The following is a 27,376-nucleotide window of genomic DNA, read 5'->3' on the forward strand; positions in this document are numbered from 1 at the left end:
AACACTTGTTAGCCCCTGTCATCACAAAGGGCATTAATGTATCAAAACAGTTTATTTCTTATACTTTCCATTTTCTATGGGAAAACTATTAATTATTTCATTCTGATCCATTATAAATGCAGAACTGAACATTCTAGAAAGCAGTTGTGTGCAGTTTGGTAAGCCAATCTGGCTATAGCTAAGCAAGTAACAGCTTTATGGTAAGTTCAGTTTTAAAATAAAGTAAAAAGTATGTGTACTAGAGAGAACAGGAATAGAAAATATTTTTTTTACCAGAATTGGCACTGAACATTCTAATGCTTCTCCTGACCACTATGTATGCAGCAATTTAACTAACAGTGAAAGTATTCTTCTCATTTTCCTGCAAATAAAAGAAAGATAACAAACACTGAGCCACGAGGGTGACAGAGTTCTTGTTATAACAGCAGTTGTTTATGGACAGTCTCCTGTATTTTTAGTGCTTTAATTCACATATAGAAGTTTACTGTCTTATTTAATATAAATGGACATTGTGGGCTAAATTATTTTTTCCAATTCCACTAAAAATTTAACTTGCATGTTATTTATACTAATAAGTGATCTTTATTTTCTTGTTAGTCCTTTTTCCGTTTTTTCCTTTTTGCAGTTATGAACAGACCAAATAACTCTCAAACTTTTAAGAGTTGAGCAAGATGCACCAAAACAAATTAATTTTCACTGCTGTTTAACACAAGGGTTAATTTTCCATTAGGATTGCTGTTAATTGGTTGCATCTTCAGTTCAGAAAAAGCTGCCTTTGCCATTGAACAGACAAAATACCAAGTGTAACCTTGTGCTGACATATGCAATTAGCCCAAGGTCAGTGAATTATAGGGAAACAGTAGAAAGTGACAACCAAGGGGAACTATCTAAGGCTAAGAGAATCTTTACTCATGAGTAACTTTTTTTTAAATCATTTATTATGTCTTGTTTCTGATGCACTTGCCTCCTTTAAACTTAAAAAACCTGTCTATCCTTCTGTCGTGGTTTAGGAATGGTCCTCCTCAATTCAGTGCTCCCACTGAGACTCTCCAAGCCAGATGCCACTTGCTCACTCTCCTCACTTCCCCTCCTCTTTCCCATACCAGGGATGGAGCTGGAAATTAGAGGCAGAAAAGGTGAAAATCACAGGTTGAGATAAGACTACTTTACTGGAAACAGCAGTGAGATAAGGAACAGTAACAGCAATAATACTAATGACAAAAGCGTACCCAGAGTGGGTGATGTACACACAAAATGCTCACCAAGCCCGAGATAACTAAACAGTGAGGGATGAACCCTAAAGCCACCACTAGAAAGGAACATGCTTCTCCTGGGAGGAGACAGAATCCCTTCTCCCCAGCCCTGGGACCCTGGCCATGAGGTAAGATGGTATTGAATAACATTTGGGTCTTGGACACACCCACACAGCTCCAGGCTCTGTCCCCTCACAGCTACTGCAATACATTAACCCTGTCCTTGGCTGAAACTTGGACACCCTCAGATTGTTTCTTTTAATGTACCATGAATTACCCATCTGTTACATCCCACAAAGGACAAATACTGCTTTCAGGGATCCCTCCAAACCTTGTGTTCAAGTGTGAAGCAGTCAGTCATTAAACACTGATGATACAAGTTTCCTTATGGCAGAGATGTGACACCTGGCACTTCCAACTGCCACTTCAAAACTAAAATACTTACATACTTCCTGAAGGTGCTCTGCAGATCACCACCTACCCACGAAGACTCTTGCTACATATGTCTGAATGTGTGACCATTCTAATTTTAAAAACATCTTCTAGAACTTGATACAGTGCCTTAAAGATTTCTCTGAGAATTTGACACATAGAGAAAAAAATCTAGGTAAGCATGACATTTACAAAGCACTTTTGAAAACTCAGAAATGTTAAGTGAATCAGCAGGGTAGGGTGTTTCACTGCACTTTAGCCAAGTGGATATTTTGTTAAATGCTTCCAATGGAAACCTGGCACTGAGCTGAATCTCCTAATCCGATTGAGACAACAGAATAATTTTGTGCCAAAATTACTAGGTCAAGATATTGTGCAATACTTTTGCCCACCTTTCAGCCATTTATTAAAAGGGCTGCCCTTAAATAAGCCTGTCCAGAGAAATGTCTTCTGATGCTCATGCCTAAGTTTAAATCTAAGTTTAAAGGGTCGTTTCACAAGAGCTTCAAGTGTCTTGATAGGATTAGGCAACTGATCTCTTGGTGATCCACACAAAATGATCAGAGTATATATACACACACACACAGAAGAACAAGAAACTCATAAACTGAAAAAAAATGCTTACAAATGGCACTTTGATGATTCTGTAAAAGAGTTCAGATGGTTCAACCTCCCAAAACCATAGTTTCTAATAGACTTTCAACAGGGTCCATTAGAAAGCAAATCAGAAGCAGTGTACAGGAATACCAAACACATATCACTGGGTAACACTAAGAACTTCTCCTTGTCTACAGTTTCTGTTATAGTCCTCTGCCTTCCATCATCAAAAGCAAAGCATTGATTTAATTTTTCTAACAAAACTAAGTTCATGCTGCAGAGAACAGCCTTCTCTTCTGTGGGTGTAGCAAGCCTACCAAAAAAGCGTAAGTGACATTTATATCAATGCAGGTCTTAACTCCTGTTCTACCTAGCAGAGAGAGTTTTGGCAATCAAGTTTCAATTTTTAAGTGTAGATATGCTTGGCTTCTTTTTGGTTTTAATTTAAAAAAGACAACTAGAGGTTTCTTCCCAATGAATAAATAGAATGCTAGGTCATGCAACAGTCATTTATTTATTGACTTAAACAAGCAAAAGGTATCCTCAGACATAATGGCTACAACTTGAGCAATACAAATCAGTGCTATTGAAGAACAGGGAACACATTTTCTTTCACCCCTCCCATCCCAGAAGTAACAATACAAACACCACGACCCCTAGAGAAAAGAGAAGGAGAAAAATCATAAAAGGTACTTAGAATGAGCTGCAGAGTTGTAACATGGAGACTAAAAATGCATTAGCTAATCTATCACATCACCACAATCACCTCAAAACCAACTTTCATTGTTCCACCAGGTACCAAATATACAGCACTGTTTAACAGCGATTTCAATGTATTAACAACTGTCCTCAGCTGAAGCAGAACAGTAATTGCTATTTATATTACATTTGAGGCTACAGATAGAAAGAAAGGTTTCCACAGACTACAATGCACATTAATGAAAAGAGAGTGGGGAGAAACAAAGCCACTTTTAAATTACTGTATCTCTATCAATCAAGCAATTTGTTCTGTGCTGATAGCTCATTGAAGACACGATATCCTGTCAGAGTATGGCAACTCTACTCACCCTGTGACAGTGTATCTGATGAATGTACCTATGAGGAATTTATCTGTCCTCTTAAAGTCCCCTAAGTTGTAGGCCACTGAAAATCCCAGTTTGCTGCTCCTGTGTGGGTGGTTTTCAATCAGACATCAACAAAAAAAAGCAAACACACCGCATGCAAAACAACTGTTACTAAGTCATTTAGTCTTCCTTGTAACAGTCAAAGATGTGAGTAAGGCATTCCTCAGATTTAGAGAAAACATTAGGAGTCTTTAGTTTTGCAGGCAAGGAGACCTTTTATTTTAATCCATTAAAAGAACCCAAAATAGTCAGCAGGTGGCCACATCTATCCATGTTTCATTAAAATCACATAAAACCTAAGTACAAAAGCACCACTGATTATTGCTCTAGAAAAACTGCATGAAAAATTCAAATACACACAGTAAAAACATCACCATATGCACAAGACATAATTTCTTAAAGCAAGTGTATGGAATGCTGATCCAATTTTACACATACCTTGCAATATTAAGTTGAATTTATATTACTTGGCAACAATGGGAATTTCTAAAAGCACTGTTATGAGAAGAGAAATGTTCATATACAGTTTAATATGTCAACTATCATAGTCCTAAAAAAATTAGCATTTACAAAATACTTGATAAAAATATCTTTTAAAAGTTGTCCAAGAGGTACATAAAATCAACCCAAAATTTTCATGGTATTTCATTCATTCTTGTCACCTACAGATTCAGTTTTCTGAGCCTGTGGAGAAGAAAGAAAGAAATTAAATTACTATAGTGAAAAGCTATTAGGTACCTAAATACCCAAGCTATCCTTACTCCTTTGATTTCTTACTTGCAACAGCTCCAAACCTGTGTCCATAGGACATCTACACAACCGGAACAGGCACAGTCACACACTTTTCTCAACTCATTGGTCCCAGCTTTTCAAGAGCAATACAAGCCTTACCTGTCAGCTTCCATTGTTCACACTGAAAAGCACCACACTACCACCTGTTTCTATTCACTGCACACATGCTGAATGCTCTATCGCACCCTTAACTTTCATTGTTTCAATCTGCCCTTTTACTGACAGTGTGCTGGGTGGGGCACCTCTGGATGTTGAAACACTAACAGTTGAGCGAGATGCGAATCTGCAATAACATTATGGGCAATAAAAAGAAACATTATGAACATGCTAACAATGTCTGAAAGGCTGGATAATTAAAAAACACTGATTCAATCAGCAGGAGGTATGTGTGGAAAGTACCTCTTCAGCTTTATTTTCACCATTTTCAGATGGTGTAGTACCTTCCTTTGCAGCTTCTTGCTTTTCATCCTTCTTCCCTTTAGCACCTTTGCTGGCCTTTGTTCCAGGTTCCTTCTGACAGAAGATTAAAAACATGGCCATAGACATGGTGTGAGTAGCCAGAACCCTGCATCTTTATTAAAACAACTTTCACATGAACTAAACAGCAAGTCTTGGCAAGCTTCATGTGCTGGACTGCAACAGAAAAGCGTCTAAAGGCTACCTGGAAACTGTAAACCCACTTAAGTTACATGGAGACTCAACATTCCTAGAAAATGGCGGTGTCTGTCTCTTTAGGTCTTTCTACTGATTTTTTCAGGGATACAAAACCACATCAGACGACTTTGGTAGAGCTGTCCTATGAGGTATGTACATGATATCTGTGTGAACAAACCTAATTACAGTATATTGAAAGCTTGTTCAGCCAAGCACAAACACTACACTGTTTGTACAACTACAGCACTACACTTTCAATTAACATAAAATATTAAATTAGATTTTAAAAATTAAGCTTTTTTGTTGACTGTCCTTTTGTTACTTTGATAACATCTGTGGTGGTCATTCCATGTCAATGAAAGAATCAGCCAACACACTAGGGAGGCAAACACTGATAAAAGTCCATCTGTAGCAACACAAAGCAGAGAATAGATCCTTCTGCTAAATTCTAACAGTCACAGTTTCATTTTGAGATTTGCTCTTAATTCCTATGTTGAAGTCTACTATTTTTTTATAAATCCTTTCTCTATGTACTTATTTATATTTGCGATCTAAAAGTCAGCAGAGACATAGGTTACGTATTTAAAATGCATGGGATAAAAATTTTAATGTTATTGCATTTACGATTTTACATTAGTATTTCAAGTAGTTCTGATAAACACTGGATATCTTTCATGCAATCATTTGCTCCAAAATCTCCATGCAAAATGGCAATAATAGCTGTGAACAGGGATACGACGGTCTGCCTTCCTTCATTTACTACCTTTCCCCACCAATACTCATACAGCAGCAGGACAGTGAGGAGAGAGCACCAGTAATCTCTCAGTTCCAGGGCAGCCTGAATTACTCCTTCAGCCCCTCAGCCTCAATGTTATAGAGCAGCATCATTTGGAAGCTTACAGGTGGTATGAGCACAGTTATAACTCTTCACCTATGAAAGAACAAACTACGGAAATTCGTAACATGCAAGCTTTTAACAATAAAAATTATCTCAAATCTGTACCATCTTTCATTGTTTACTAGCAAGTTCAGAGTACACACTTGCTGTTTTCTGTTGAGGAGGCCAAGATTAATATATTCCTTAAAATGTGATCCAGCTAGGGTGTGGAAAAAAAGGATTACTGTATTAAAAAGTTACTTACAGTAATATCATAACAGATTTGACTCACCCAAAATAAGCTTCAGATGTCTCTCACACAACTTAGACTGGGTCTGTGACAGAGCTCATCCCACAGGTACATGAAGCTACAGAAGCTACCACATTCCCTTCTTTATTAATGCTCTTTTTAAGAGGGGATGAGCAGTATGGACTCAGCAAGACTTTACTGGTAATTTTATATTATAAATCACACAATGTTTAACATCAGAGTTTTACTTTCACATGTGGACTTTGTATCCTGGCACTTGCCCAACTGAGATGACAATAAAAGGACTTGAAAAATGGAAGTGTGAGGAGTGAGTGCTACACTCAGTGTCCAGCATGAAAGCTTTTTTCCTCAATAAAGCAATTGCTCTTATTCAACATTCCCCTTAGCTGCATATAAATCTACAGTTTCTGAAGTACATGATTTATATGCAAAAATCCTGAAAAGGTATTTCAAACACTAATAAGATTTTAATTTGACTGTAACTGGCCCAGAAAACCCAAACCATTCAATTTAAATATATTTAATTTCATCTTTAATTATAATTGTGTATTCTCAGCAACAGCCAGGCTTCAAGAACAGATAAGAGCTTCTCAGTACAAAATGAAGTACTGCACCTCTAGACAAGGAAACAGAATGATACAGAGTCACCTCAAATGCTTTTGTAGAAACTGCTAGGTCTCAGGTAGACTTTACTCAATCAAGCCTGTACTTTCCAGGAAAGGTGTAGTAAAGGTAAAAATTCTTCTCAAACTAGCAATTCACTACAAACTAACATGGTCTGCATATCAAACAGGCAAGACATTTTCTTTGGGCCAGTAATGAGGCCAGGAAGGGGTGGAACAGAAAGAAAAGAATGATCTAATTTGTGCTTTTTTCCAGGGAGGGGGGGCAGGGAGCTGCAGAGGGCAGGGAAGCCCATGCCTAAAAAAAAATGCTGTGAGTTGAACTGTTTTCAACATAAAGAAGGAGTATGCTTGCTTACTATTGGCTAAAATGATGGGAACTAAAAAGAAGGTGTATTTACCTTTGTTGTTTTCCTTGGTTTGGGTTCAGGTTTTGGTGGAGCAGGTTTCTATAAAACATTTTTAGTTGCACAACATGTTAGACAGAAGCCAGCCTCCTCCACACCCAGCTTCCCCCGCCACCCCACACCTTCCCTTACTTCCTGCTCAATAGTATGCATCTAAAAATGTCTGAAAAACCTTACTGCACAAATGCACCTCATCTCTGTCCACACCTCTTTGCATTAATTCACTCATCTAGAAGTGAAAGTAATTTGGGGGTCATTCTATGAGTAAAACATGGAGATTAGTAGTACCTATCAAAAAAACCCCATCAGCTATATTCTAACAGAGAAGAGGAATTAAAATCAAGCATTAGCAGTGGCAGCAAATGAAGTCCTTGAAACACAGCTCCTTCTCCTTTTCAGAGAAGTAGCTGCATTTCCATAACTAACATCAGCCTGCAAAATGAAAAAAGTCAATACTGCACCTAACAGACAGTTTTGCACTGAAGTGGGGAAATATATCTTTTGTCAGAACAACCTGAAATCAAGGAAACAAAGATAACTTCATTGCTGGAGTTCTTTAATACCCCTTGGCAAGAATAAAAATTGAATCAAGCAAAAAAGTTTGTTTGGTCTGAGAAGCCATACGTGCTTAGAAAGAATATACCAGAAGGTACTATACATACTTACAGCTGACAGTCTTGCTGATCGTCTTGTGGGCTACAGGGGAAAAAAAGAAAAAAAAAGAAAAAAAAAAAGAAAAAAAATATTATAGGCTTACAGGAAAAAGTATCCAAAGCAACATAGTATCAGTCATTCCATAGGACAGCATAAAATATGCATCTACCAAAATATGTGTCTATTGCCAAACACAGTTCACATCTTCCTCATCTTGGACACTCGGAATTTTAAAGGGACAGAGTGATGTGAATATTAGAAATAACAGTTGTTCAGGAATTATACCATTTAAATTGATGCCCTCTTGGGACTATTTAAAAACAGAGGTCAGACAAAATTTAAGGAACAAAACGCAGTTATTTTTATTGAAGGCCTTCAGGTACATTTCATCCAGACAACGCCCCCCCAGGGGCTACACCTGAAACGGATGACAGGGCAGGGGTTTTCATACTTTTATAAGTCTGGTCCATTTTTATATTGGGGGTTAGTCATCCAATTACAGCTTCAGGTAATGAAGTCATTTACTCCAAGTTTTCTCCCCCCACAACTCACTTTTGTTTACATTTCTTGGAGCCTGAGACAGTGAGGTGTGCTTGATTCCCAGGCCTAGAGAGAAATTGTTTTATCTGACCAAAATGGGAAAGTAGTAGATAACACCCTATATAGGGTTTAGAGTTATACAGTAAAGAATTGCAGGATTAAAAATATACAAAAATATAAAAGCTAAAATCCTAAGGCATCAAAATCTCCACACAGTTAAATATCTCACACAGACACATCCCTTTTACAACTGCTTCTGAGTCCCTTCCTGCTCTGTGAAAGGTTCACTAATCCAGTAAGCTTGAGTACCTGTGCAGAGGACTGAACCTTTTTCATACACACTTAAAATAAGATTTTTAGAATCTAGCAGATGTCACTTGTAATAGTGGGCACAAATACCATCTGATTAACAGCTGAATAAAGTTTACATCCTTCTCTAGAGGATATCACTGTGCCAAATTTTCAAAACGTGAAACTAAGTCATTCCACTTCCTCAGTTCTCCACACACTGTCTCTGAGAGTCCAGGTGCAAAAAGACAGCTGCAGGATGAGAGAGAGAAATTATTTCTTCTATTTAAAAACAAATCCCAAAAGCAAAGACTTGAGCCAGATATTCTGCTTCTCACCATCTTTCTTTATCACTTCAACATACTTTCCCTATTAAATTTTATTTCATCCTCCTCTTTGTCATAAATTTATTACTGATGTCTTAAAAGTACTTGTTGGCTTGTTAATTTGTTCACAATATTTTTGTATTAATTAAAACAGATTCACCCAGTTACACAACATGGTTAATAAACTGAGCTAAAGTCTGGTCTATGTCATAAACTAGAATTACACCTGTGGCCAAAATAAAGAGAGAACTAAACTGCAACAAACACCCAACATAATTCAGGTTATAAAGAGAATCAAAAATACTTCTAATTACATATTAAACATTTAAGCTGAGCTGAAAAAACATGGCTCTGCACATCCTGCAACAGGAAAAAGCTCTTGTTAATATCTGAAGAATGCTGTAATTTGTGTTCATTGGAGCCATTCAAGAATTCTTAGTGGAAAGCAGTAGTGAATAGTTCAAATCTGCATCCAGCAAAATAGAGGTCCAAAAAATACCTAAAGATATTTTCAGCTATGAAATATTTATGCATCATTAACAGCAAAAAGGTAAACCTTTTCTTGGCAATTTAGCACATCAACCATTGAAGAAGCAGCCTAGCATTATTTTACAACAGGATAAACAAAGCATTTCAGTTGGTCGGATAATCAAAGAATATCTAACTCAAGGTATCGTCTTCTACAAATCTGCCTTCTTAACGAATTATTTCTATCCCTTTAACATTTAAGAATTGAAACGTTTTGCTAGCATCTACTTTTTAAAGGATAATATGTTGATTTAGACAAGTAGTAATTCTCTCCCCTACCTCCTGTTCCATGACTGGTTTGCCATAAAAGTCAGCATGAACCGACTTGACGTAAGTTCTTCAAAAATGCTTGACAACTAAGTAATTTTAATTCTCATTTGGAGTTAGTATGTATTTTTGTGTTATCTGATTATAAGGAGGGAACTACAGCCAAGTCATTTTCATGTGCTTTGGGAACCTCTGTCCCCTCCAGACAGCTGTACTAACCCAGAAATTAGCAGCTCACCCTGGTGTCTGTTTGACACCAGCCTCCTAGCAAACAGCTACGGACAGAGTCTACGAAAAGGAACAGAGAGAACAACTCTGTGCACTCTCCTACTGCACCAGCTCCTGGCAATCTGAAGTTGCCAACTTTCCAGCCTGGATATCACATATATGTCATGTGTTTAAGTAGTCCCCAAGGATTATTTTCTAGACAAATCTGTTTAGTAACATAGTACTCATTTACACTTTCAGTTTCTCTAACATCCTATGTCAATGAGTTCCATAATGGGATTATGCACTGTGTGGAAAATAAAAAGCAAAACCTTTCCCCCTCTGCTGTCTCTGCTTTTAACTTCTTGCCTCTTACTTTCATTAGATTCCTCTTGTTTACAGCTTTCATGAAGAGTAATTCCCTAAGTGCCTTTCTTTGTCTTACTAATTATTTTATCACACCTCCATTACATAAAAAGATGAAGAATTCTAGGAAAACTGTGTTTGCTTTTTAGTTTGTGTTGTTTACCTTTTTTTTTTTAAGCTCTACAGCCTCTATTTGTCCCACTGTTCTTGCTATACTTTTAATTTTATGGCCTCTGTCAGGAGAGCTTGATTTATTACTCCCACATCTGAAGGCACAACAAATTAATCCTGTGATACACTGTTGCTTACTCTGTCCTCTAGCATTTTTTCCTATATTCTAGTTACTTTCTGTTTAGAACTACAGACATTTTCTAGTAACTATTCACTGTGATTTTACAATCTCCCCGATTAACAGCTTGGTGACCAGCACTGGGTCTTCCCTTCCCCCTGTGTAATACTTTGCATTTCTCCACATTGAATTTCTTTTAATATTTTATCACTTGGTTATTTATCAGTGATATAACAGCCTTCTCAGCCTCTCTCACTTCTGACTACTCTGACAATTTTTGTAAAAAATTCAGCAAACTTTGCAATTTCATTAGTACCTTTTCTCCTAGAGATCATTAACAAATATATTCAGCAGCAAAAGCCTCCCCAAAATCCAGTACTCCACTGATAATGTCCTCCTTTATGAAAATTAACCTTCAGTCCTCCATTCTCTTCTCATAAGTTTATATGTTTGAAATACTTAGAAAGACCTTCAATGCTAGTTAGTTTCTTTAAGAACCTGCTTGGGGAACCTAATGAAAAAGTGCTTTCTACATGCAAGTAAATTACTTATTTACTTGCTGTTTTCTTGATCAAATATGCTCCAAGATTTACAAAGAGAGCAATTAAATATTCTCACATTCTTCTCAAAGCCCTGATTTAAATTTGTCTGCACAAAAGAAGATAATCTAAGAAAACAAATTCTCATAATTCTCTACCTGTTTTTTAAATTCACATCAAGGGCTGTGAAAAACAAACTAGTGAACTTTATTGTAGATACCAAGATATTACCAGCTGTCTTCTTGCCTTCTCTAACAGAATGCACTGCGTCCTTTAAACAAATCCAGTAAAAGAAAACACACAAATGTGTCAGCTGCTCCAGTTTAAAGTCTGGTATCTTAATTCAAGACACCCTCCCATTAGTCACTTAAGCTAAGAATAGTTTTGAAGTAGACTGGCTGAGGTGTGTGCATTAACCCCCTTCTGCCAATCCACTTGAGACAGAGCAACAGTTCCAGGCAGTAACACCATACACCTTTACCACAAGATCCACCAGAGTTTGTCTATGGAACACCTAAAACCTTCTCAGATTTATTTGGTGTACTAATAAGTTGTATAAATCCTCAGTACACCAAGACGAAATCAAGCCAGAGAGGGTACAAATGTGGTTTACTGTCTTTATTCCCACTGAAAACAGCTCAACAGAAGTGCCAGGGAAATGCATAATCTTCTGATATACATGACTGCAAATCTCCTGTTAAAGAATTACATGCTGGAACAAATTAAATACATACATACATATATATATATACTTGCCTCTTGTTTAGTTACTTTTGCTGCATCCTTGCCTTCAGCACTCTCTGGAGACTGAAAGAAAATATTAAATCACTGGTTTTTTTACAGACTTAAAAGCATGCAGACAACAGCAAAGCAAAGATTATGGTGAAGACTGCTCTTTCATTTGCAACTTAGAGCAGCCTGACAAATCTGCATTAGTACGTACAAGCAGCATTGTACTCAAATCAGCCTTTTTACCAAAAACAAGCAAGAACCTGAGGACTGAGCACCAGGTATGTGTGTCACACAACACCCTTCAGAATCCCTCTAGCCAATTAACTACAGCATCCACAGGCTCCAGTGGAAGCTCCATCTAATCAGCTGTTGGTATCACAACAGTAAGGAACTGGAAATCTGAGATTTGCTCTATGATGGTTTTTGAAATCCCCAAGAAACTTAACACATTTTTCCCAAACATGAACCTGTTACGAGACCTATTAGAGATGAACTAAAAAACCACAGCATTACTGAAATGAATGATTTCTTTACCTCCTTTACTCCTTTCTTCTCTCAGACTCACTCAGTTGGAAGTCTTAAAAGTATCTTTACATCATATCTCACCTCCTCCATCAGAAGAGCATAAATCAGTAAAACACTGAGACATTAACAGGAAAGCTTGAGACAACCATGTATCTTCTCAAAAACTAAGTATCAACTGGAACACTGCAGAACTTACCTTGCATATGTACTAGAAAAAGGTTAAATTTGAGAAGGCAGGGCAAGTAAAATCAAGCTTCTCTTTTGTTTACTACTCAAGATGCGTTACTAAATATTTTACAAACATTTGTGTTTCCCAGGTAGGAGCAAGCAATTCCTGGATAAAGAGCGAGCAGCAGCAGGTAGAGGAGAACTACAAGAATGGCGTATTTCAAAAAGGCATTTTACAGGCAGCAGAGAAGGCAATTTGGTTGTTGTTTTGTTTCACAATCAGTAAGGAAGCAGGCTGGTTATCTTTTCCCTTTTCTTTCCATTTGAATCTTAATTCAAACTTCCTCACAGATTTTGACACAAAATGTCTCAGTTAGGGAGCTATGGTTTGGAGCAGAGAAAATGACCGGCTAGTTTGCAGCAGTTGACCAGTGCCTTCTCCTGCCACTGGGCTCTAACATACTTACAGAAAGACATCCCCCCACCAGGGATAAAACGTGGCTTTGTTACTGTGCACTCTCCCGACAGAAAGGAAGCATGCCACAAGAGCAGCTGCTTAAAAAAAAAAAAAAAAAAAAAAAAAAAAAAAAAAAAAAAAAAAAGACCGAGGAGTGATCATGTAAGAAGCTTGAAAACAGCAGGAAGTTAAGCAGCATCGCACCGCGTAGAGCAACTCAGAATAGCAACAGGCAGGCATCCAAAATGGAGCCTGACTCTTCCCTATGCAACTGCAGCCTCACCAGTCACCTGCAGGATCCTTTCAGGTTTGCATTTCTCAAAGTCTTTCAGTTTGGTTACCAAGGAGTTACTGCAGCTTGATGTGATACTGGGAGCATCAGAAGTCAGAATGAAAACAAAAATGAGCTGTTCCATTATTCCTGTCAGTAACAAAGTCCTGCGTCCTACAACTTTCCTCTTCGACTCACACACCATACAGGATATGCTCTGGGTATAGCTTTTCTGATGTCCAGGAGTTCATAAGATCTGTTTCTCCCATATGAATTTTCTCAATTCTAACAAACTTGTGCTGCACCCTTGATTTTAGATGCCAATACTACTGCTAGACAACAGATTAAAAAAAACTGCTCATGAGACTGACAGGGGAAAAATCGTATTAAAATACTCTTAATGCAACCACAACCTCTGTATACTAACTACTGTGATATATTACACAACATACTTCAATTAAGTTAGATAATTAACTAGCCCAGTATTTCCTCTCAAGTTAGAAAATCCAACAGCAATTCTGAAGGCCACATAACTTTTCTCTATGGGGGGGACATGGAAAATAACAGTAATTTCAGAGATGTGAATACTCTGAAAACACCCAGAGGCAGCAAGGGGTTCTGACATGCTCTCATTTCCATTTCTGACCCGCTCCCTCCTCTCTGCAATCACTGCAAGTCCAGGTGTTTGGCAGCTGGGCTCATCCTCCCAGCCCTGGCTCCCCAGTACGCTGGCAGGGCTGTGTGGGAGGCCATGTCATGAGTAAGAATTGATCCATCTGAAAAATAGCCTGCTGCTTAAACAATGCATAAATATAATATATAGACAAATTATAGATATGTAGTCTTCCCTGCTCCGGCAGAATCATTTTAGTGCACAGCTGCACAAACAATTGAGTCAGTGCAACAGACAAGAATGCAGTGGCACAGGGCAGCTGCAGGCAGCCTGGGACTCCATCTACTCTGTCTATCTATTGCAGCTGATAGACACACCAAAAGAAATACATAAATGTCAGATATGGCTACAATGTATTTGTTAAAAGAGGAACAGAATCTTTTTTCCCTCTATGAGTTCTGATGAGTCTCAGCTGATGTGGTTCCTCATACCAGTTTTTCAATACTTTCTCCTCTCCCCGCGGAAAAGACAGATTTATACACAAGTGGATTTGTGCCAAGCATAGTTCCCAGAGAACTTGGCATGCCACAGGCAGAGACTGTCTGCACTACTATCTGGACTCACAGGACTTTTATGTAGATACCATGAAAACTTGAAAGCCTTTGCTCTTAATTCTTCCACAGGAACCCTTCCCCCATTTTTTGTCCTAGTGACAAACTACTGAAGAACCTCTGGTTTCAAAGCAACAAAACGTTCTAAGTAACCCCTCCCCTTGGCACATTTCTCCCCATGACGTAATGCAGTCGCTCACCATACCTCACATGACAGCCCAGGCACATTAAAATGCACCCTGAATACTGGGCCGTACATCGCAAAGCAGTCAGGAGCAGGGATACCCACACTGCAAGTTCTGTGCTGCAAAACCAGAGGCCAACACAAGAATCACTTGGCAAGGGCAGCGCTCCAGCCCCAGTAACTCCTCAGTTGTACTCCATCATATGCCTGTATTATAAAGTAGTCCCTATTGGCTGATGTGTGTGATACTGTATGGATGCCTACAAGAGACAAAACATGAAAAAAGAGCAAATAAGGACACAGACAGGAGTGATTTTTTTTTCCCCCTCATAGGGGTACACATAAGGAAAGAAGATGACTGGCTATCTCTAAATATGCTTTTGACATTTGAACTACTAGCAGGTTTTAGGTTCAGATGACCACACACTGTATCACAATTCTCAACTAGCACTAAATATTGGCAATAAGATTGCAACTTAAGCTGTAGCTAAGCTTTGCACGATCTGTCACAGCTGCATAACTTTCAAACCATAAGATTGTCTACCAGCAATTGGCTTTTTTTTTTTTTTTTACCACTTGCTTTTACCCCAGCTGTTTTTAAGAGCAACCTAGAAAATTACTTTGAGTGAATTGGAAAAAACAAAGGAATATTAATAGCTGGTAGAGTATGTTAAAAAAACCCTGAAAGAATATTAACATCGAGCTTATTTGTCTACACAGCTCTTTCACCAACTGTGAAGCATACTTAAGAACCAGTGTTTCCACACACCAAAGCAATACTGCAGTATCTGCAATGCCAACATCATTACAGAACTGTTAGGTTGAAAACAGAAAAGTAGTCAACTGTTTTAAAGAAACATTAAATAGAAAAAAAAGTCAATTTCCTGTTTTTACTGTTTTAAAGGCAAGGCTACTTGATAGAGATGCACCACAAAAGAAACATAAAGCTTCATTTTTTTTTTTTAAACCAAAACCCTGAAATATAAGCACTATATAATCAAAGTACAGTAACCCAAAGCAGTGAAGTCACTGATGTCTTTTAAGAGATCCAAAGATACACATTTGAACTTGCAGTGTCCAGCACCTGGATAAATATTTTGTTTGCACTATTATGAATGGATTTGTTATAAAGAAGTACATTAAAAAGCCTGAAAATGAGAATACAAGTACATGAGAAGTAACAATCAGTAGAAGGTCGGTATAAAATTAAATAGATGGTTCATCCTCTGAAGGATTTTATTACAAGCTGAAACTCAACACCTTGGCTCTGATGGGAGAGAAATTAGTCCTTTCATCCCCACATGAAAACAAAACAAACAAAAAAAGCAGATGCAAATTTTCATTCTAACTACCACATTAAGAAGTTAGAAATTAGAAAGGCAGAAAGCCTTGACTGTCCTAGCACATGAGCATTCTGAACAGCATTTCCTCCCTTCTTTGCAAGCTGTTTGGTTCAGCCACATCTTGATACACTGCCTGCAAGGGGATTTGCCCATAGATTTCCTGGCTCACTCTTGCAGCTGCAATTTCCATGATGTAATGCTTTTGGTCATTCCTCCTACAATTTTTTTTCACCAACCAAAATAAGGTAAAAGCTTGAAAAAAAAAAAAAAGTTTCAAAAGGAGCAGATGTCTCAAGTCCAAAGTCTTTTTCAGGGTTTATTGCACTCTTTCCCTAAACTTTTTCTACCCCTCATTTCCTTTCGAGTAGAACGATGCATTAGACTAAATTTAATGCAACGAATTATTTCCCCATACATGCTGTATCTTCTAACTATTTATCCTCAGAGCAGTTCTGAATTTCAAGCTAGTTCATAAATGTAATTAAAATGCTATTTATTTCCAGGTTTAGATTAATGAAGACTACATGTTGACTAATTTAACACCAACTCCTGCAATACCCTTCTAACTATTGTTTCCTCATTTAGCTCCTCCAGCATCTTATCATTAACCTTTGTTTACAAGGAGTTCTTTGATCTAGTGGATAGAATAGTGCTCACGGCCAAGCCAATGCGAATTAGCTTTGCAAGTAAAATTAATTCCCCCTAATAAATGCTTGAAAAAAAAATCAGGTATTCTTCCTACTACACAGCTTCATTTCTTTTTCCTATCAAGAGTCTAATCCTGGATGAGGGAAAAAAACTATCCATGCTGCTACTCAAAAAAAAAAAATCTGCCAGAACCACAAGGGAAGTACAGATTAAAATTGTTTAGTGGCAGGCTGGATTTTTAAAATACTTATCCAAAATTTTATCTGTCTTGCTCTCTTTCAAGAAATGAGGTTCAGCTTTCTTGCATATACAGGTAAATATGTCCTTTACAAAAAAAATCCACCCAAACCAAACAAAACCAATTACACAAAATTCCATGATGCTTAAGTATTTATTCTTTAAGTACATAATATTTTAATATTTTCGTTAATAATTAGTACAATACTATAAAATGTATTTTTTAGAATTTAAATCTCTCTATCTTACATTTATTAAGAGCAGAATATCTAATTTTCTAATTCTTTGGGGGAGAATGTCAAGACCATAAAGCTCTGAAAAGATGAATGGTACTTAAGAGTTTAAATGTAAAGACAAGCATTAACTTCCTTGTATTAATATACTAATTACATATTCATTGGGAAAAATCAGGGAAAACACTACCTGATCAAAGTTTCCACTTGTTTAAAGATTCAAGCCAAGCAGAGTGACATGCTGACATGCAATGAATTTTCAAAGAATATACAAGAAAATAAGAATACAAAAAGCCTGGCCATAAATAAAATCAGTAGGTGCAGAAAATGCATTTTATTAAATTCCTTAATTCTGAAAACAGCTGACTTCTGCTTTATGCTCTTCCAGACAAGACAGCAAATCAACTTAGAACTGGGGTATTTCCAGATAACCAAAACCAGACAGAATAAGTGCTTTTCCAGAAGAGGAAATTCCTTCATTGAAGATTGAGGTTTTGCTATTCCCACTGAAAAGAGAGTCAAAGATTGACAAATATAATTGAAAATGCATTTATATTTCATAAGACATTAAAAACAATCTCACAACTGGTTTGGCATTTATTTTTCCTTCCATGTTTCTCTTCCCTGTAGTCAGTTTTTGAACATGACATCTACCTATGGCAAAGTGAAAAAGTAAGAACAGCTTTTAGAGGCTCAGAGTTAAAAAAAATACAGCATTGTAATTTAAAATTAGACAGTTCCCTTTTCAGACAGTGAAGTAATCAGCTGCATTTTGAAAAATACAGATCAGCCATGGGAGCAGAGAGCACTGAGCATTTGAAATTGTTCAGCTTCCCCTGAACACCAGATGTGAAAATTCAGGTAGGTAGTGAGTAAATTCTTGTCTCTGTATTTGCTTAACCATTTTACTGCCACCATAAAATTAAAAGGCAGATTCAAAAAATATAATGGATGAAATCCAGTCCCTAGTATTACTTCTGTAACTTTCAAAGCTGATGACAGTTCTGCAAGTGAGATGAAGCTGCTGAACTCATCCAAGTCTACATATAGAGGCAATTTTTTAAATCTTCACGATTATGTTCCAAAATCTGTATTTAAATAGAACTGATCAGATTTGCAAAGTAAAACTAGCACATAGTACTTCTGGAAAAAAATCTAAAAATAGAAATTACATTTGGATAACTACTTTCAGTAACAACCGATTCCCTAAAATAGCCACCTCTGACAAACAAAAATACTGTGAAGGACTGAAAAGACTGTTTAATTTCTCTTCTGCCAGAGGACATTACAGAAACATAAAGCACAATAATCTAGAAAAAGTACCCTTTTCGTTGTTGTTTCAACCAACTGGTACTACAGAACATCAAATCTCTGAGATGATGACAGTAGGTACCAAAACCACAACTGATACAAAGCCTTAGATACACCCATCTCTCACGTCCCAGTAATAATTACAGATGTGGTTAAAAGGAGTATTGCTCTACTACAACAGCCAGAATGAAGAGCTTCACAGGCAACCAAAATGCAGCTTCAAGAGAATAAATTAAAATGTCTCCAAGTGGGCACAGGCTGCATAAGGAAGAAATGATGCAGCAGAGGTAAAGAATGATCTCCTTCTACAAATAGACCACTGACACATCTCAACTCTGCTTGAGAGGAGCAAAACACTGCAGAGGTAAAAATGTCATTAGATCTTTGCTTTCAATAATGGAAGCTACTACAAACTCAGGTAGCACTAGGTCAATGGAGAAAGCTATGTGGGATGAGCAAACATACCAACAGTGCCAACAAAGCTGGCAGTGATGGGAACACACACAATTCTTTTCTGCAGACAGATTCCAACATTCTTAGGGAACACAGAATTTTTTATTTGCAGATTCCACTGCTACCAAGAACACCCACTCTTTACTATGGGAAGACAGGAACTGTATCTCCAAAAACTGGTAACTTCCAGAGACAACAAAGGGGTAAAAACTTACAAAATAAAAACCATGCCCGATGTCTCCTCCCTTCAGTGCTGCAAGGATGTAATTTGAGCACTGAGTTGTTCTGATTATTCTAATGAATTAAAGAATATTCCTCTAGAAACTCTGAGTTAGGGACAATCAAATCAAAGATGAATGCCTGGCTGCTGCTAAGAAGCATTCTGCCCTTCCCTACCTAATCATTCCTGCCAACTCCAGCTTAACTCTTTGTGTCAAGATATGGGAAACTAGATCAGCAGTCAGGCCTGCCCAAAAACTACCTTAAACAAATTTGACATGCCACAGGTTAAATCAGAATAAGGACAGGAATGGGCATCTGGAATTTCTGCTTCCAGCCTGTATATGCCAGCTTGAAGTACCTGTTGAACTGCTGTCCAAACTGTGAAGTCTCACACTGCCAATTTTGCTGACAATAAAGCTGGTATAAGAGCACCTCACTCCTTTCTTGCATGCAGCCAGCTGCTCATTCCCAGCCTACTCCTTTCTAATAGCTTACCTATTATTCTAATAGCAATACGTGTATTCATTGTGCCACTGAGCAGCGTCTCTAACTTGGATCAGTAAAATGACCCAGAATTAAAAAAAAAAAAATCCAAATCATGTTCAAACCTCTTCAGCAGACAGGCTCTACGACTCATGGCCTGAAAGGTAATTCCAGCACATTGAAGCAGCTTTTTGGCTACTGGACCATGGGATAAATCACAGTGCTAGCTTAGTGCAGGTCAAGAATAGGAAGTAGATGGTGACCATGATGATCATACCAAGTGCTAACTTCCAAGAAAAATCTCAGGGTCTGGTTTACTTAGATACTGGGAAAAAGACAACGTTAGAATCCTGTCAAAGCAGAATTCAACTTCATACAGCTTCTCTAAAGGAATGATACACCTTGGAACAGACCATTCCTACACACACCTACTGTTTGGGTACAAACAGTAGAGAAAGTGAAGTTTACCAAGTAGCACAGAAGGCAAGCAGGCTTAAACTAAATAACACACAGGTATATTCTACTTACATATAAAACTACATTCCATTTACACACAGGGCTTTTTCAGTTTTTTAACTTAACAATACTGATACTCCAGCACACAAAAGAACATTGCCCATATTTGAGTGTTGAACTACCATATACAGAAAGATTACATGTACCTAGTCAATTCTGAAGTCAGATTGTACTACTATGCTTTAATGTGCCCAAGAAGCATGAAGAATAATTTTTAATTGACAATTCAATGAAAACATTGGAATTTTTAGGATGCCCATTCATTAAGTCCAATTGTATTTTAGTGCAGTCTAAGAAGAAAATTTATATACATTGCCATCAATTGCTAATAAATGAGTCAGATCTTTACAGATTGATATAAAATTATCAGAAATATTTTAGATCATTAAGTCCTTGGTCAATGACCTTTTAGTCTCCATAACTCAATAACAACAACAATAATAATAGTTAAAATTACATAATTAGCTCTAAGTTAAAGAGTCTCTAATATAAAACATCAACAAATATTTGCTGCATGTTTAATAGCCCTGTAAACCTCATTTACTGCAATGTGGCATACAGCTACATTGCCTTATATCCAAGCATTTTGTGTGCAGAAAAAAGCTTTTGATCTTTTCTGCTTAATTTTTCTACGAAAGATGTAGCTCCTTTGAGTCAGTCTGGTCAACTGATTTTGTTAGCGTTCTTGAAGTAGGACAACCAGGCAGTTTTCAATTGCTTATAAACACCTCAAGGTTTAAATTCTGCAATAGTCACAAATCCAGTACAATTTCTAAAATTGTTAGTAGCAAAATATCCTTCTCCCTTCTACTAGAAGGCTCCTGCAATCCTTTAAGATGCTCTGGCACATCTGTTCTGTTTGTCTTGTTTGAATTTAAAGTGCATCTCTGCATACCAACCATTTCACTTGTCCCTGCAAGGCATGCTGAAGGTGGACGTCCACCTGAGGACTCTGCTGAGACATTAGACAGAAATTTGTCAAAGTCAGGGGTGCATCAGTGACAGAGTCAAAGAATGGCATCTGCTGCTGCTGCTTAGACTGTTTTCCAGTAGTTACTGAATGGTCTAGGAGTGACCTACCAGAAAATGTGGAAACTACCTTTTCAGAGCTCTGACTTTTGCTTTTAATTCTCATGGACCAGGAGAAAGAAGAAAGCAGTCAGCATGAAGGCAGAGTGAATCCAAGTAAAAATCTGAAGAAAGAAATGGACAGAATAGGAGTGGGGAGAGGGCAGCAGCCAAGACATCTGGATCTAGTACTGACTCCCTTTTCCTTTCTAGTCTATAATCACCTACAAACTGTGAAATGAAATACAGAACCTCCCCCATTTCTATGTCTCACTGCTAACAGAGAGAACTTTGTGTTCTAGGATAAACTAAAGTGTGGCTTTGCTACAGAGAAAGAGCTTCCAAACCCAGTGTTTAAACAATTTATTGGGAAGTTGCAGGTCCCCACAACAACACTGGAGCTTCTTTCCTGCCAAATAGCTTCAAAATGAAGAGAACCTTTGAAAAAAACCCACTATGTCACATACAGTATATCACATTGATGCAGACTGAATCACAGGTGAAGTATCAAGACATGGAAAGGAATGTGAAATGGAGCTGAACAGAACTGGAGTATACTGCTGCACCATGAACACAAACTCACCTGCTGCTATGCTTTGCACAAACCTAGACTGCATTCCACAGACCAAAGAGCAACAGCAAGATCATTCAGAGATACAGCAAAAAAGAGCTGTCACTTGCAGGACCTCAGCTTCACTAGTTAATTGTCTGATCACATAGAAGTTGCTCCAGTAAAATTTTAGAGAACTGGTTACTATTGAAAGTTCCTCAGTTTCTATGTACACAGCACAAAGCAAGAAGAGAAATTTGGCAAAGTAACAACAAATGTGCCACTCAAAAGTGCAGGGCATGCTTATCAGTGGGAATAAAACATCAGGACAGACATCTTAACCTGAGAATTCAAGATAAAGGGACCATTCCAACAACTAAACAATTTACTTCTGTGCCTCATTTCCCCTACTGGTGGATGAATATGCTGGATATTCTCCTTTAATATTCATGACACTTCAGAAATAAAAACTTAAAACACACAGAAGAATTTCACAGAGAACTTGGTTTAGATCCAGACAAAAAAGCAGCTCTAGATTAGTACCTGTAAGAACATGCATTAACCCCAAAGGTTAGAAAAGACATTGATTAGATAGATACCTGGTTTGGCAAAACAATCAGTAAGGGTCTCACAAAGAAATCGTGTGATCATGTAACTAAACACACTATGATAGGACAACAATGTGGTCCCTTCTGACTTCTGCTAAAGAAGCAGCATTACAAGCAAAATACTCAGCAGGTTTGTTTTTCAGCAGTAAATATAACCAAGTACCTTTGACTTTAAAGAAAGTGAATTTGCATAGCAGAACAGGAACCTGTCCCCGATGGTCTCTGTATATCTTCACAGCATCAACTGTACTGCAGAAATTACATTCCTGACTACAAGGATCCAGCAAACAACCAACTGAAATGGCTAAGCAGACCACAATATTTTTTATTTGCTCTGAAACAATAACAATACTCAAAGATGGAAATGTATATATAGAAATGATTAAAAAAAAAGAGATGACTTAAGTTGCACCTAGTCCTCACATCTGATTAAACTCCAAGTATTTTCAAAACAACAAGTGAGATGCAGGTGGTATTGCAAAAATTCAGATATTTAGATTAAAGAACAAGCTGGGTCATTTTGGAGTGCAATCCCAGCTAAATGACAGGCTCCCCATCCAATACTGAACAAGTTACCACTTGACCTATTAATGTCCCTCAGACACGATGCACATTCACAATGCAAGTGTCATTCATCCTGATGTACGCTTACGCACTTGTGTGTGACCATACCACGATTCTCCCTGACATCAGGTACAGAACGGCTCTTCATCCTTTTATGGATAACACTGAGATATTTTTATTGGGGCTGTTTCAAGGTCAAAGAGCTTGTCAATATGACCCAAGAGCTAACTCCACAAAGACAAGTGAAAAACAAAACACTCCAACCCATTTCAAGGCGTTCTTTCTATCAAGACCACAACAAGCACTCTGGTTTATCCCACACTGGCATACCACTCTTCTTGAGAAAGGCCATGCTCATACCACAACATGTTACTACGACAGATGAAGGGTACTAAAACCTGACAGGAACACTCCAGAGTTCAACCCCTTGTTGCTTTAGCACAGTATTTAACACTATCTCATCACTGAGTAAGTTCTTCCTTTTCTCTGTGACCCTCATGCAATGAGTAATGATATCCTGATATCCTATGCCACAGTCCTCCAGAGAAGTGGAGGCAGTTTACACTTTTTTGTTCATAATATTCATAATGAACATAGGGCCAGGGACTTAGCAAATGGCTTGAGTTTACACAGAGATGAGAAACATCAGAGATGAAAAGAAAAGCAAACAAAAACAAATCGGCCAGCTTAGATAACTACAGATACACAAAAATAGATACACGAGGATTTAAGCCCTTTCTGCAATATTATTTATTTACCTACCCTTGTAACTGTGAAAATTTCTCATTTTGACTTTTGATGTTTATTTCCTTACAAAATTTTACCCGTTAGAAGCCTTTTTACAAGTTAGAAATTTTAAGAGAAGAATTGACTATTAGTTGCATGTGATGGTTTTGTCTCCATGTCAAAACTGGCTGGTGTAATTATTCAGTTACTGCTGCATCACCAGGTTCTCACTCAGTGGATGGTTTTCTGGAATAAAACTGACTATTTAGAAATACTACAATTACACTTTTCTTAGAAAGCAAAGCCATTAATCATACACTTTTCCTGGAACCAGTGCTTCCCAAAACCTACACTTTGTATATAATCTTTAAATGTAAATCTTTACCCAAACAATGGTAACCAAAATAAGATCCACTATGCTGTTAAAATTCATCTCCATTGCTCTCATCCCATATGCAATGTTTTTATTGCTTTTTAAAAATAATCTTCTAGAAATGATACATGTTCTTATGGACTTATTACTCAAAGGTAGTTTCCCTTAATAAACATTTCACAACAGACCACAAAAAACCTACAGGAGTATCTTTACCTCTACCTCCACTTAGGAAGGACAGCCTGAAACATCTGTAGCGTAAGAATGCAGAAGAGCAAAGTAAACACGGTAGGAAGTTGACAAGGTTTCAAAAGTTGGGGGGTCCTACGGACACAAGATAATTTTCAAGTTTCTCCTGGCGACAAGCAAGAGCACTAAAGCACAGAAGCACGTGAGGTTGCAATGACAGAAGAGCGAGAGGAAAAAAGGCCCATCATTCACTGACTTCAAGAGCAGTTATTCCAATCAACCTCACAATTGTATCCATTTCCAGAACCGGAATCAGGCCCTCAACTACAAATTAAATAATTCAGTAGCACACTTGACAATTTGACGTTTTGATATTTCCTATAAGGAATAAGCAAAGGACAAGTCAACACCAAGTTACCTGGAGGGCATCATTTACCTGTAACTTCATTAAAACAGATTTCAGCCTCAGCCCAAAAATGGTGTATTAGGAGGTCACAGGTGACATTTGGGAAAAACACAAATTGCCTTGCCTTGGTTGACCTAGTTAAAATTAAAGGACTGCAGCTATCATTTTTTTGTCATTGCATGTATTAGTGTCAAGTCTCTCGCTGCACTCTGTTAGCGCCTAGGAAGGCAGGCAGCAAGTTCTCGACGAGGATCTCCGGCAGCAGGGCCTCCCTCGGCCGCCCACCACCGGGGCCCTGCAGGGGCGGAGGAGTCTGCCTGCCCCCCTCCGGGCTGAGCCCCCCTCCGGCCTGAGCCCCCCTCCGGGCTGAGCCCCCCTCCGGGCTGAGCCCCCCTCCGGGCTGAGCCCCCCTTCTGCCAGCGCCGGAGCGCTCCCGGCGGCCGCGCACCACGGCTCCGCTTCCAGCGGACCCACAGAGAAACCCCGACACCTCCGAGCCCGGCCGCCCAAGTTTCTCTCTCTGGGGGAAGGCGGTCTCACCGCGGCTCCCTCCCGAGGAGGAGGCTGCCCGCCCCGAGGTGCCCGCAGAGCAGGAATCGGACGGCGGCGGAAGCCCTTCAGCCCTCACGGCTCCCCGGCGCGGCCGGGCCCCTCAGCCCTCACGGCTCCCCCGGCGCGGCGGGGGCCGCGGGCGCTCCCTCGGGAGGCGCCGCCTCCCGCCCCCGGGGGCCCTGCCCGGATGGGCACCGGAGTTGGTACATACGGGTCTGCCGCGGGAGGCGAGGAGAAGGGTGTAATTTGTTTTAAACATGGCTAGCCTCTCCCCTCCTCCCGTTTACCTCGGAGCCATCGCTCCGGCGCGGCGGGAAGCGGCGGCGGCGGGATCCGGCCGCCCCGGGTGGGGGCTGCCTCTCCCCGCCGCGGCGCCGGAGTTTGCGAGCAGGAAACTCCTCCCGCGGGGGCCAGGGGCGAAGCCGCAGCTGCTGCAGCGCTTCTCTCCGGCGGCGGAGGGGGAGGAGGAGGAGGGAGGTGGGGGCTGGAGTTGTGACAGCGACTTCACCCCCCGGGGAGGGGGGCGACACCGCCCCGCACGGCACCGGGAAAGTAAACAGGCGGCAGGGAGCGGCGGGGCGGGGTGGAGGGGGCTTGCAACAGGCAGCAAAATGCCCGGGCTCGGGAGCCATCCGCGAACCCCAGCGCGGAGCGGCGGCGGGAGAGCGGCAGCAGAGCCGCGGGCGGCCCCGGCCGCTGATGCGCGTTCCAGCCGCCGGCTGCCGCTCGGCCGCCCCGACCCCACCCGGAGAGGCAGGACCCGCCGCACACCCGGGGCGCCTCACCTTTCTCTTCGGCATAATGTCCCCGCTCCGGGCCGCCAAAGTAAAGCGACCGAAAGAAGCACCGGCAGAAGCGCGGGATCAGCCCGGCGGTGGCGGCGGCAGCGGCGGCGACACCGGCGTGGCTGGTGCCCGCAGCTGTGCCCGCGCCCGGTGCCCGCCGCGCCGCCCCGCCGCCCCCGGCGCCCCGGCAGCCCCCGCCGCCAGCGCCCGCCTCGCCGACGGGGCGGGCGGAGCGACGCGGCCGCGGCTCCCGATTGGCTCCCCCGGCGGCGCCGCGTCCCCGCCCCGGCGGCAGCCGCTAATCACGGGCCCGGGATTCTCCATCAGCCGTCGGGAAGGCGAACCAGGCGAAGGTTTGGGCGCGTCGGGCAAGTTGTGTGCGGTGAGCGGCGAGCGGCGAGCAGCATCCGCTCGTCAACCGCTGCAGTGGTCCTTGTACCGGTGCATTATTTCAGCGTGTTTAAATGTACCTTCGTTTTCTCCTATGTTCTGGTTTCCCCTCCTCTACAGAAATCAGCCGCAGTCTTCCTCCATCGCTACTGTTCTGCCTTTTCCAACCTGGGGGTTTGTTTTGCCGTGTAAATCCATTCATCCTCCAGATGCAAGCGTGCTGTTGTATCAGTTCTCCTCATTACATTGCCCTGATAAATCACTAGCAAGACAAACCAGTGCCGCTGAGAGAAACACTCCATTACAAGGTGGGGAAATCAATTCTTCATTTGAAGTTCAAATGCCACCTACCTGTTTTTAGTTTTAATGAGAAAAATAAAAGTGATTGACTTGTCAACAGCTTTAAACTAAGCGATCCCTCTCAAGTACCTGCAGAAGAAGCAGAACAAAACCCAAAGCTTTTCCAAAGGGTTGGCCACCTGCCTTTTAGCCAAGAGCTGTGGTTAGAATGTGCATGGAGCATTATACAGCAGCCACAGGCCTCATTTTCCCTCTTTACCTAGGGGCATTTGAACTCATTCCTCTTGTTCTCCCACAATATTATTTTGACAACAAACTACTGTATCTCTGGAGCAGGAGAGGTTAGATTCTAGTCTTGATACAGTTTCAAGAGCTTTGTTGAGCTTAAACAATTTGTACTAATTAAATAATTTATACTAATAATTTACCGGGGCAGGAACTCAGCCGGGTTTGCTCCCAGTTATGTGTGTAAACAACCAAATTAGGGAGTTACACCCACTTGTTTACATGCTATTCATGTATATTTAAATAGTTTGTACAAAGTGGTATAGTTCCACATGAAAAGACTGGAAATATGGCCTTTAACAGGAGATGCCTGTGTTAACCAGAATTTCAGGCCTGCCTTACATAGTATATTGCCTGGGTACTGAAAAGAAACAGGTCAGACTAGGTCGGAATTACTTAACTTTTCCCTGTTTCTTTTCCCACCAGTTCTCTAGCATTTTTCACGGGTGTCTTTAATCATTAATGGATGAAGGGAGCAACCCACTACAACTTCACTGTGTACCATCCATTCAGAAGGAGAAAACAGAGTTAGCCCTCTA

At 39.9% G+C, this 27,376-nt stretch overlaps 1 protein-coding gene across 2 annotated transcripts; it reads right to left on the reverse strand.

Annotated features, from left to right (window-relative positions):
• Positions 1-2,777: 2,777 nt before the first annotated feature.
• On the reverse strand, positions 2,778-26,064 carry HMGN3 (high mobility group nucleosomal binding domain 3). 2 transcript variants are annotated; one of them, XM_063389514.1, is made up of 6 exons: positions 25,863-26,064; positions 11,791-11,841; positions 7,697-7,726; positions 7,025-7,072; positions 4,598-4,711; positions 2,778-4,090 (listed from the first exon to the last, which is right to left on the reverse strand). In XM_063389514.1, the coding sequence occupies exons 1-6, from the start codon at positions 25,875-25,877 to the stop codon at positions 4,052-4,054; spliced, it is 297 nt and encodes a 98-aa protein (XP_063245584.1). In that variant the 5' UTR covers positions 25,878-26,064; the 3' UTR covers positions 2,778-4,051. The 2 variants fall into 2 exon arrangements, with proteins under 2 accessions (XP_063245584.1, XP_063245583.1); XM_063389513.1 differs by lacking the exon at positions 25,863-26,064 and adding an exon at positions 25,365-25,854.
• Between the last annotated feature and the right edge of the window lie 1,312 nt (positions 26,065-27,376).

This window comes from Prinia subflava, chromosome 2 (assembly GCF_021018805.1).
Source record: "Prinia subflava isolate CZ2003 ecotype Zambia chromosome 2, Cam_Psub_1.2, whole genome shotgun sequence".
Classification (NCBI taxonomy): domain Eukaryota; kingdom Metazoa; phylum Chordata; class Aves; order Passeriformes; family Cisticolidae; genus Prinia; species Prinia subflava.